This window comes from Antrostomus carolinensis, unplaced genomic scaffold, assembly GCF_000700745.2.
Source record: "Antrostomus carolinensis isolate BGI_N321 unplaced genomic scaffold, ASM70074v2 scaffold21046, whole genome shotgun sequence".
Classification (NCBI taxonomy): Eukaryota; Metazoa; Chordata; class Aves; order Caprimulgiformes; family Caprimulgidae; genus Antrostomus; species Antrostomus carolinensis.
The window spans coordinates 25,539-36,999 of NW_010322754.1; the positions used below are offsets into that span (position 1 = coordinate 25,539).

General features: G+C 44.9%; 1 protein-coding gene across 1 annotated transcript; it reads right to left on the reverse strand.

The window, feature by feature from the left end:
* Nucleotides 1-888: 888 nt before the first annotated feature.
* Nucleotides 889-10,320, reverse strand: CA6 (carbonic anhydrase 6). Its single transcript, XM_010170367.1, has 9 exons — nucleotides 10,266-10,320; nucleotides 8,726-8,908; nucleotides 5,024-5,172; nucleotides 4,528-4,623; nucleotides 3,926-3,992; nucleotides 3,219-3,376; nucleotides 2,286-2,409; nucleotides 2,126-2,201; nucleotides 889-1,534 (listed from the first exon to the last, which is right to left on the reverse strand). Exons 2-9 carry the CDS (start codon nucleotides 8,745-8,747, stop codon nucleotides 889-891), a joined length of 1,338 nt encoding a protein of 445 aa, XP_010168669.1. The 5' UTR covers nucleotides 8,748-8,908; nucleotides 10,266-10,320.
* Between the last annotated feature and the right edge of the window lie 1,141 nt (nucleotides 10,321-11,461).

Consider the following 11,461-nt stretch of genomic DNA (forward strand, 5'->3'; position numbering starts at 1 on the left):
TCTGAGTGCTGACTCTCAGAAGTAAAGTGCACATTGATTAAAATGGAGGATTTCTTAAAGTATTTATTAGTTTAAGGGTTTGGGGGGTTAATTACAGCAGAATTTATCATGGGGTAATTGAATTTAATTGTTATGTGGGGCTGCTCCCCTCTGTTTTGAAGGAAAAAAAAAAAAAAGGCAGAATTGTTGACCAGCCTGGCGTGGATTTTGTGTTGTTGATGGAATAGTCCTTCACATGATTTACTTTAACCTGTTAAGATGCGTTTTATACCTGCCCTGAAACTTGTGATGAAAACAACCCTGAAACATGTTGAAAACGCAGCTGTTTCCACACTCAGTCCCTACATCTATTTACAGAAAAGATGACACGTGGCTTGTCGAAGCACAAGGATTCCATAGGATCAGCTCTGCCCTGCAAGGGCTTTGTACCCTTTGTACCCTTTCCTGTGTCGTGCCTGCAGGGGAAGTGGTGGGGGTTTGATGATCAGAATGGGAAGGATGCATGCAGCGAAGATGGTGAGGAACTGAGACTGGGTGAAGGAACAGAGAAAAATTTTACTTGAGAAAGTGTCTCCTTTGATTAGAGAGTGGCTCTTTGACATGTAGGAAAATCTGTGTAGGTAAGATTGATGACTTTAAACTCCTGGGAGGGATGTGGTGATACAAGGTGTTGGACTGTGCCAAGTTCTGCTCTGGTCTTTGCCTCCATCCCGTTGACGGAGGCTTTGCTCCCATGTACCTATTTGGACAAATGACCTGGGGCTCTAGCAGGTACATAGTGAGCCCATACAAAGCAGAAGGAGAAACAACAAAATAACCTTAATTTTTTCTTGGTTTCTCCAGCAAGCAGTCTGGATTCTTCTGCTGCCTTAAAAAAAAAAGTTGGGATCACTGACAGCTGGTGTCAGACTCCAGAACCACCCCCCCAAAGAGGGTCACAGAGGTTTCTCCCCATGCTATGATATCTCCTTTCAGTTGCCCTGGTTTGCACAGTGCAAGTGCCCGAACATCTGCAGGACTAAGAACTTGACTCCACAGGTTCAGCTGAGTCATCCACCCTACAAAACCATTGGAGAATGTCCCAAGAAGTGTGTCTCTAGCTTTCCCAAGGACAAGTGTCCCTCCAGCCTGGATCACATACCCCTTCTGGATACTTACTGCTTTAGCAGCAGCTCCATTGAGCCATAAATTTGCCATTCCAGACTGGGAGGCCCATGCCATGCAGTAGTGCAGCCAATCTTGTGCCTTGTGGTAGAGGGGGAAGCTGATGAAATGGCCTCCTATCCACAATCCCACATCTGTGCCCACGGTCATCACTAGCTCATTATCCCTCTCCTGTGTGGAGTAGGAAAGAACAGTCTGACTGCCAGTGTGCTGGGCTTTTGTCCAGGAACATAAGGTGAAGGCTTGGAGAGACATATCATGGAGGGGATGAACGTTCACAAAACTCTCGATGTTTTCCACAGGGAAGTAGAAAGCTGGAAAAGTGCTGGATTTAATACCTGAAATAACCAAAGAACCAGCTGTTACATTTCTTACAGCGCTTATAAATCAGCCCAAATCCTGAAGAATAGACCCAGAGGAGCTAGCAGGGCTGTGACAGTCGTAGCTGTGTTGAGCCACAGCTACTGGCATGTGTCATACCAACAGGGAAGAGGCTTGGAATGATGAGAAGCTTAGTTCCCTCACCCAACTGTTTGGGAGAAATAACTTTTTCCCCCCTTCCTCTTTTAATGGTTGGACTTGATGATCTTAGAGGTCTTTCCCAACCTTAATGATTCTATGATTTTCTCATCTTGTGTGAAATAAGAGACGGTGATTACTTATCCTGGGTGAACTGTGAGCTTAAATCTCGCCCTGTAAAAATGTGCTTACGTGTTGCAGGAGAAAGCTGTAGTTGCTGTGAGTAGCTAGATTAGGGCTAGCTGTAGTGATGCTGTCGTTGAAGAATTTCCATCAGCAGGCCTAGATATGGGACAAAATTCTACCTGCATGTATCAGTACCAAACCTGTTAATGATTTAGGCCATCAAGGACAGCAGGGCATGTGCTCTTCACCCTTGGAAAGTAAGCTGGACCCAAGAATAGATGTGTGTTTCTTACCTATGTGGCTCACTCCATTCAGCAACTCTCTCTTCATGTCTTGGAGCTGCATCTGGATTTGTTCCAGTCTGAGGTTGAATTCTTCTGGCTGGCATTGTTCTAGAGCAATCAGACAGCTGAATTTACAGAAAGCCAGGACCTGCACGGAGGAAAGCCTGAGTCCTGCCTGCTGCCTCCTCTTACCTTGGGTGAGTTTGGCTCTGAAGGAAGACTCCACCACCCGCCCGTTGAGGGGCTGAGCGTGCCGGTAGTCGTTGCGCAGTGTCCTGTTGTGCCAGTCCAGCAAGGTGCTCTCCAGGAGGCTGATCTGTGAGGGGTGCAGGCTTGTTATGGAGGGCAACAGGTCAACAGCTTTGCTAAGAAGCACAGTGCAGATTAAACACAGCAATTGTGATAGAGGAACCCTTGCTGACTATTCACGAGGGAAAGGAACAGAGCATGAGGGCTCTTATCAGCTAATTCATGATAAAAATATTTTGCTGAAGGCAGTTTTTAACAGCCGCCTGATGGTATGCATGGATGGAGATTTTGCTGCTATTCTGTAGTGTACTGCTTTCTCACTGCCAAAAAGAGTGTTTCTTTTTCAAATGAGAATACCCTGTGATCCTCCACTGCTGCAGTCTCCACTTTATCTTGTTCTTTTCATGGAAGAAAATGCTTCTGATGATTCTTTTTCATTAAGGAAGATGAACCACTCAACAGTAAGCTTATTTTACTTGTGTTACTTTTTTCCCTGCTAAAGCCTTTTATGGTTTGGGGGGTTTTTTGGACTCTTGCAATAGTTTTTGCCTTATTGATTCTGACTGATATCTTCCATTTCATAGTGTTTCAGTACAGTTGAGCTTAACTGAGCAGAGAGCTTTGTCACTGCTCACCAGACCTCAAGTAAACTGCTGCTGTACAGCAACTGGCCCTGGCTGTGCTGTAGCATCACGGCCACCTGTAATTCCAGTTGCATAAGAGTCTATCCCAAAAGCCCTGTGTGAGAAATGCCCTATTAGCTCCTCTCTCAGGCTGTTCCCAAAATCACTGGAGAACAAAAAAGGAAAATTGTGTGGAAGGGTGAAGCGTGGAGGCAAGAGAGGCTGATCTGTCTGGCAAACAGCAATTGCTTACCTGTGTGTGTGACAGGATAATTGGAGAATGAAAAATGGTCCAGATGACACTCTCAGAGCAAGGTGGGGTTGTTAGTGAGCCCTGGTACCTGTAGAAGTGTGAGAGGTTTTCTGGCAGCATGGCTTGGACATCCAGAGAAATGAGCTTTGTAGATTGACCTCAAAAGGAAACAGAGGGGCAACGTTAACAATTAATGGGAAATAAAGAGAAAGGTGAGAGTGATGTTAGAGCTGAGGTTAGGAAATCACTTTGCCCACAGCACTGGTATATTAGACCCTTGGCAGAACTGGATGAAGATGGAGTGAAGTGGATGGTCCTTTCAGTGGATCTATGGTTTGTCACTCGGATACCTGGGGTCTGGGAGGTGGTGGGCACCTCAGTGCTCTGCCAGTAGCCATTAGTCCTCCCAGGAAGCATTGGTGCAGCAGCTCCTGCTACCTGGGTGTGCAGATGGTAGGAAGCTGTTATGTGATGGTGCTGCAGAGACCTGCCAGGAGTGTGTTTATTGCTGCCTTGAGCATGTTCCACGCCACCCTGCTGTTTGGACTACTGCTCGAGCTGTGTGGGCAGGGATGGTGTGAAGCTGTGTGTGGCTGAGGATGCTTGGCCATGTAACTGCAAGCAAAGCAGCAGCAAAATGTCTCTGTCCCCAGGTGCAGTGCATGCATACAGGTTTTGAGAATATCAAGGATGGAGAAAGGTCTTACCTGCAAACCTGATTCTTGCCAGTTTGGAAATGAATTCACTGTAGTAAGTATTCTCGAAGTGCCCATCCTAAACACAGTATAGAAACTTGAACAAAAGGTTAGTGACCTGCCTGTCCTTCTATACTGCTGATCAGCCTGGGGGACTAATTAATGGGGAGACAGAGAACAAATACTATCACAGATCTCGTGATAAGCTGGACAGTCCTAGGCATGATAAGGTATGTGTAGATCCTGAGTAGAACAGTGAATTATAAGGATCCTTTTTCACCACTTCTAAATCCCCACAAAATCAAGTGTCCCCATTTGCGAAGCCTTGAGGTACAGCAGGGAAAACCCAGCTGCCCCACCTGATAATCCATCTGTACTTCTTATGGGGCAAATTTTTCTGAGGCTCCCAAGTTATATTGGCTGATATTGTGTGAATCCCAGATGGCATGAAGGAAGAATAGCCCTGCTGCTGCACAGCTTCCTCAAACTGGTGGCAGACATCAGCTCTTAGGACAGAGGTGCAAACCCAGTACAGGCTGCTGTGTCTGGACTGTGATTATAGGATCAGCAGTGATCAGACTGGCCTTGCTCGGCAGCCTGGGTGTCAAACCTACCGCATACAGGAAGGCAAGCACAGCTAATCCATTTGGTTTGTCTTTGGCTTCTTCAAAGCTGGAGTAGTCAGCTGAGTTGTAATGGACAATGTGCAGCTGTTGGAAGAGAGACAGGGTTATTTAACAAGTGATAAATGGCTTCCTTGGTGCTTTAAAGGACCCAATACAGACTGAAGGGAGAGCCACCGTCCCAGTCCCTGCTCCTTGTACCTCACAGCACAGCCAAATAGACCCTTAGTTTAATAGGTCTGTGATGAATGTGGAGGAGCAACTCCATCTTTGAAGGATATTAGTGCTATTGTCTTTTCTTTGTCTTCTATGCCAGCACCATCAGGCTCAGCCCTTGCGTTGCACCAACCACCTGCACTTAGGGGAGCCCCGCTTCTCCCACTTGCCTCTGCATTGCTTCTTGCAGGCTTGCTGGGCTGCAGCTTCCCATTTCCCAGTTGCAAGACTCACAACGCACCCTCCCTCCAGCCCGTCTGCTCACAGGTACCTCTGCGAAGTATCTCATCCCATCTATGGTGTGTTCAGAGCCACTGGTCTCCAGGTCCAGGCCACCCCAGTGGAGATGCATCTGGACAGCTGTGTAGAGGCCTGGGAGCCCTCTGGAGATGTGCATGGTGGGTGGCAAATCAATCTGAACTGAAAAAAACCCAGAGTTGGAGACAGCAATGGGTGCAGTCATGCCAGTTGTTGTAGTTACGCTGACAGTGCCTGGTGCTTTCTGCCAGTAACCCTCTGAAATAAGCTGGCACAGTCGTGTTCAGGGAAATAACTCCAGCATACAAGGAGAACCACTGAAGCTTAAAGCTAGGTTTGCTTAAACTCTTCCCTGACCTCAGGCTGGTGCACCACAAAGACCTCACCAGGCACAAAGATGACTGGGCACTAGCAGTGTCTGTGGGCTCTTTTCCATCTGAGCAGCTCTGGGCTTTTCCTTAGGCACTAATAAAAGTGCTTTAATGCTCATCTCTCTTACAGTACATCACAGCTTGCAGAGCTCTGCACAGATTTGTTAACCACTTCATTTCCAAGGTAGAAAAGGGGGATAGAAATCAATAAAGTGACTGGCCTGATCTAACCTGTCATCATAATTCCCAGTATTCTGGACTCTGCATCTTCTAGGAGCAGGAATACTGGGTCTGAGCCCTGTCAGTTTGAAAAGGCTGTGTTAATGCTTAAAGGATTTGTAGACACAAATATCTTTGCTTCTCCTTGCCAAGGAGTATTCACAAAGAGACTGTGAAACATTTGTCTTCCTGCTAATGTACTGCCACAAATCATATACTATGTTAATAAATATGCCAAACCCAGGAGTGAAAAAGAATTGCCTCCTAATCCTAATGAAAGCCCAGAGCATGTTATAAAAAAAGACCAACTATCCTTGCAAAACGTAGCACAGTTTATATGATTCAATAGTCACAGTTTGGGTTTGTGAGAATTTTCTCTTGTTTGTAAACTGGTTACAGACAAACAAGATGAAAAAAATGTTTCCCTGTAATATCCCAAAGAGTCTAGAGCAGGAAAACCCCACTTTTTTTACATAAGGTCCCTGCTGACTGCCTTCCATAATGAAGGTTATTTACCTCAAGTACAGCTTCTACTTTCTGCAAAACAGCTGGAGAAAGGTGTTCTGACTTTGTGGGAAGCTTAAGTCTTCTGTAAGATACTCTATGCAAATACTTTGCTGAAAGCATGAAGGTAACAGCCCAGTTTGCTTCTACTTTTCACTTGTGTAAAGTGCTTGTGGGAAGTACAACTGCTCTGAGCTGCAAGTGCCTTACTCCAGCTTAGCTCTCGTTTTACCAGGCAGTGGAAAATCAGCTGGGACTACGCAGTGTACATCTGAGTGCAACTGGGCATTTCTCTAGCATTTCTGCTCTGCAGTTTGGGCTCTGGTCCATCCCTGCCTTACAGATCACAGCACATAGAGCCAGCCCATTTTCCCATCTCTGGCCTCTGAGGCGGTTGAGTTAATGAGTTAATGAAGGCCACGCTTGAGGTCCCAGTTCTAAGAAAAATCTGCTGCTGGAGGAAGTTGCATACACCCTGCGTGGATGACATTTTAATCTTCCAGATAAATCCTGTTAAAAAAAAAAATCTAAATGCCAAGTACAAAGGGCTTAATTAACCTGAGGTTATCTCTGTGTGTGTCTGCACAGATGTGGTAGATAGATCCAAATTCCTTGTGCAGACACTCTGCACTACTACAAATAGGCTTGATCAGGTGGGATTTAGCCTGTTAATTATACTGGCAAGTATACATAACTAGAGAGAAAGTGTAGCTGGTTTCTTAAGTGACACACTTGGTCTTCAGCTCCTGAGAGCCTGAGAGTCCTGCTGATAAATCCATCTCCTGTCTCTTTCAGATCTGCTGGATGTTTTTTGATGTTGCCTGATAGAATATTTTCCTTGAGAGATATTACTACCCTGTCCCATCTTACTGAAGTCAGTAGGAAAACCCAGCCTGCCTTCCCAGGAGCTGGGAATAAGGACAGTCATTTGCCTTTGTGCTTTACTGAAAAGCCCTGCATTAGAAAATCTTTGTTTTGATGTTAACAAAGGAACAGGAAAATACACATGTGCAGTCAGATCTGAATTTTAAACCTGCAGCAATTAATTTGTAGGCAGTCAGGGTAGCAATGCTGACATGAGAGCTTCTAACTGAATGTTGAGCTTGTGTGGGCAACAAAGAGGAGGATAATTTTTAGAAATATAATCACAACAGTCTTTCTCTGAAGGCAGTGTGTCTCTCATCACTTCATTTCTCCCTATTTCTCTCTCTCTGTTACAGAGAGGGGAAAAAAAGGACTGTCATGAGGGATTAAAGAGCTACCAGCTTTATGTTCCAAACACCTTCCCAAAAATACTTGTTCACTCCCCACTACAGCTATTAGAAAATTCTCTTGTTGCTCATCTGTAGTCCAAAAGCATTATCTGAACAGTACCAGCTGATGAATTATTTAGACAATGAATTACAGACTGCAGCAGGGGAATTCCGGACTTCCTAAATTAGAAGCCTTGCCCTGAGACTGCATGGCCAAAGGCCAGGCTTTTAACCCATGCTGGGCTTCAGCTTTCCTCCCTGAGACCTGAACTATCAATCCTGACTATAAGGGAGGGATTTGCCTCTGTGTTGTACTTTGTGTGACCAGCATCTAACTGAACCTCAGATGGAAACTTTCTACTGAACGATGGTTCTCCATTCCTATTGCTTCTAGTTCTTACTATTGCACAGGGGCAAAAAAGGCATTTTCTGAATGCAGAGTGGAGTCAGCCTGTCCCACATACCACTCACTACTATAGTCCTGCAGTCTGGTAGCCCACTGAAAGAAAGGGTCAATCTATATTGCTCTAGCTGCCTTTTATCCCTTGATAATGTGTAACAGAGACAATACCTTGCGGAAATGTAACTGCCTTTTATTTCTCTGGTTGATCTATGTGTTTCTGGAGAGCTTTTATGTGTGATTGAGGAAAACAGGAAAACTAGGAGAGCAGAATGAAGTGAGATGGCAAAGTAAGGTGAGTTCAAAAAAGGGCATTGTCTGTGAATAGAATTTCAATCAGCTAAACTGAATAATCTCTTCCTGCACTGTCATGAGCTTGACATCCTCCCAGGACGTCTGCTCAGCCAGGGAAGGAAAATAAAGCCTACTGCTCCAGCAAAACTGGCTCATTCCACCGTGTTTCAACCTAGTGTCACTTGCTGGCTACAGAAGGTTGGGGATGATGTTCTAGCTATGGCAGAGGGCTGAGATGAACACAGAGGAGCTGGTCCCATAGCCTGTGCATGCTGGGAACTCATAAAGTCTCCTTTATACCCCAAATGCAGTCTAAGAAGTGCATGCTACACTGCCCAGGTGAAACCTCTGGAGGATACACCACAGCCTCCTTTATAGGTTAAAAGCAGGTTTGGGTATCTCTTCCATCAGCTGTCCTAGGTATGTTCTTTCTCCTGTTGAATGCACGCAGCCTGAACTCATCATGTATGATGCTAATGAAGAGCTGTGGATAAAAGGGTTGGGTTTTATGGACAGCTCTATCATTAGACATCTGTGTTTCAAAAATGTCAGGCCTTTGCTTTGCTGCTGCTGGGCTGTTCCCTGCACTGTTGGCTGCCAGCATCGGTCAGCAATGATTTCTTGACCAGCTCTGCTTTTTAGGTAGTTAATGAGAAGGATCCCCCCAGTCTTACCAGAGTGACCATTGTTGGTCATTGTGAAATCCCCCTCCAAAGGCCCATCGTAACCACTCAGCTCCAGCTGTAGCAACTGGGGGTTGTACCTCACTTTTTTCCTCTGGATGTCAATGGGAGATTGGTGTTTGCCAGCACAGTCTGTAAAGTGTTTTCCCCAGTGCTCTTCATCCAGCTCTCCTTCTGTATGGAGAAGTAAACCAGGTTATTAGGACATGGTGAGAACTGCTGTTAGCTCAGGAGTCAGAAAACTCCTCATTTGCCAGCAGGGCATGTCAATCTAGTTATTATAACATCAGGAGCTGCAGCAATAAAAGGTTGCTCTGCCTTCCCTGAGAGTGAAAATATACATTATTCTGTCTGCAGGACAGCTGTGCGCAAAATAAGAAACCTGCATTGCAGTAAGAGCTTCAGCCTGAACCTCCACAGAAAGAGAAGCAGTGTTAGTGTAGAAACGGGGAATTCAATGGGTCTCAACTGCCAAAGGTGGGGAATCAGGTTGTTAACCTGTGTGAGAGTGAACAGGACCAGGGCAATAGGTGGGAAGTCTCTGCTTAGCATCAGGAACTGACAGCAAATCTGCTATTTTTAACTAGTGACAGAGCTAACAAAAGAATAGGAGCAAAATGGTTTAAGTAAATTGAACCTTTAGTAGGTTTTCTGGGATAGGAGGAGTCTGGGGTGACTATGAGGTCCTGGGTATGTTTTTATTAACAAAACCCACCCTTCTCCTGAGCACAGTGGCATGGTTTGGAAGGAGAGGTGATTGTTGTAAAAAGAAAATGGTTCAAAGCTACTTCATCATCTTCCTAATTTTCAAATTATTATAATTACAGCCAGGTAACAGGTTAGTTACTATGTGCTAATTTTTATTTTTATTTCATTTAAGCAATGTCAGTTTGCAGGTATTTGTTTCCTGACATTGATTAAATACAGGGGTTTAGGAGATGCAGAAACCCGGCAGAGAGCGCCTCTGCAAACAGTTTAGTGCCCTAATTGCAATACTGCATCTATTCACCAATATCCTTTGTTTTTAGCTTGATTCCCAGCCCCCTGAAGATCATAAAAGGACTATCCTTCAATGAGCTCTGCAAACAGCCCTCTAAAAGAAATGAAAATTAGATAAAATTTCACAAAATATATAAGTACATAAATAAGCTCTTCTTAGTGATCTGTACTACATGGGATATGACAATAAAATCATTGGCAGGCACTATTTAAGGCTTTTCCTTCCAGGATCATCCAAAGGGCAGCTTTTATTCTAACACATTGTAAAGATTTCCCCCATTGTTTGAAACTCAGGGGTTTGCCAACTCTGACAACGTGTCCTAACCACACAAAGGAGTAAAAAGGGATGACACTGAAGAGAATCACTCTCAAGACACACAAGCATCAATAGAGCGGAATAAATTAGCTGCTCTGTGGAGATCTTTCGCTAATGGAAAGACAGACAAGCTGAGCATTGCTTCTGCAGCACAAAAAGGATGGGAGTGTCTTTAGCAAGCAGTAGCGATCCCAAAACAGCCTCATTTTTCATTACCTTTGTATGTCCAGTGCACTAGGTGAGAGCAGCTCAGATGCACCAGGAGCAGGTGGAACAAGCCGGCTGTGCTCCGCATGTCTCTCGCTGTATCTGCAGCCAGGACCAAGGTGGGGAGAGCATTTCTTTAAAAATCCTCAGGAAACATAAATACCAATTTACTCCAGGTCTGGCCTTTCCAACACCCATCCTGCCCTTCTCCTCAATAAAAGCAAACGATGCCGCAGAGATATTTTATGAGGACAGTCAGCTTTAAACACTAAAAGCACTTTATCGATCCTCTAAACTGAGCCGCCTGTGCAAATGGAACACGTTTCCCTCCGATGGCCAAAGCTGATGGCCTCGCAGCCGCTGTCTGACCCCAGTTGCTCCACACTCTCTGCCCATTTTTCCTGTCTGTTCATTCCTGATGAGCAGGTAGAAAAGCTTCACTGCAAATATCCTTAAAATAGTGCTCTGTAAGCAAAGACACCTAACACACAACTCAAAACACTGTCCTGAGGTGGCCAGCTCTTTCCTCGGAACACAGAGGAAGGAGTCAAGGCACAAGGCATTTCAGGGACTGGTTTTTGAAAGTGCTGAGCATTCATAACCTTATTAGAAATCAAAATTGTAGATACTTAGCTCCTTTGAAAATGAGGCTTCTAAGGCCAGATTTAAAAGCACTCCACACCCCCAAACCTAGCATTTCAAAGCATTTTGCTTTCAACACCTTCCCTGCTTACTGAAAAGCTAGTTTTGAATGTGAGAGATTTGCAACCTTTGGAAAAGTCAGAGCTCTGAAAAACTGGTTAGACATTTGAAAGATCCAGGCATGATACAAGCTACTGACTTCTTAAAAAATGTACAGGAATTAAAATAAAAACTAGCAGGTGTCTGATATCTAAATGCTCTTGTGGACTTCAGTACCTGCTCTGTACATCTTCAGACACTTGATTTCCTTAAAAATGTGTCCCAACCAAATAATTGCCCAAGGTCCAGGAAAAAAGTCATTTGGCAGAGCAGGGGAACAGACCATGGATCTTCTGCCCATCTTTTTGTATCCTGTTAGCAGGCAAATGTCATTCCCTCTAAAAAGCCTCTTCCCTGCAAGAGTGACTCTACCGCCAGCCCTTTCTGCCCAGCAGTGCCTCCCAACACATAAACCCACAGTTTAATAACAAAAAGGGAGCAGAAATCTCCCCAGGAATGGAATT

Excerpts from the sequence above, each read along its gene's own strand:
- CA6 (XM_010170367.1), bottom strand. The coding sequence starts at position 8,747 with ATGACCAACAATGGTCACTCTG. Across the intron at positions 5,173-8,725 it reads GACCAACAATGGTCACTCTG|TTCAGATTGATTTGCCACCC; the intron begins GTAAGACTGGGG and ends GGTTTTTTTCAG. Across the intron at positions 3,993-4,527 it reads TGCTTGCCTTCCTGTATGCG|GATGGGCACTTCGAGAATAC; the intron begins GTAGGTTTGACA and ends TACTGTGTTTAG.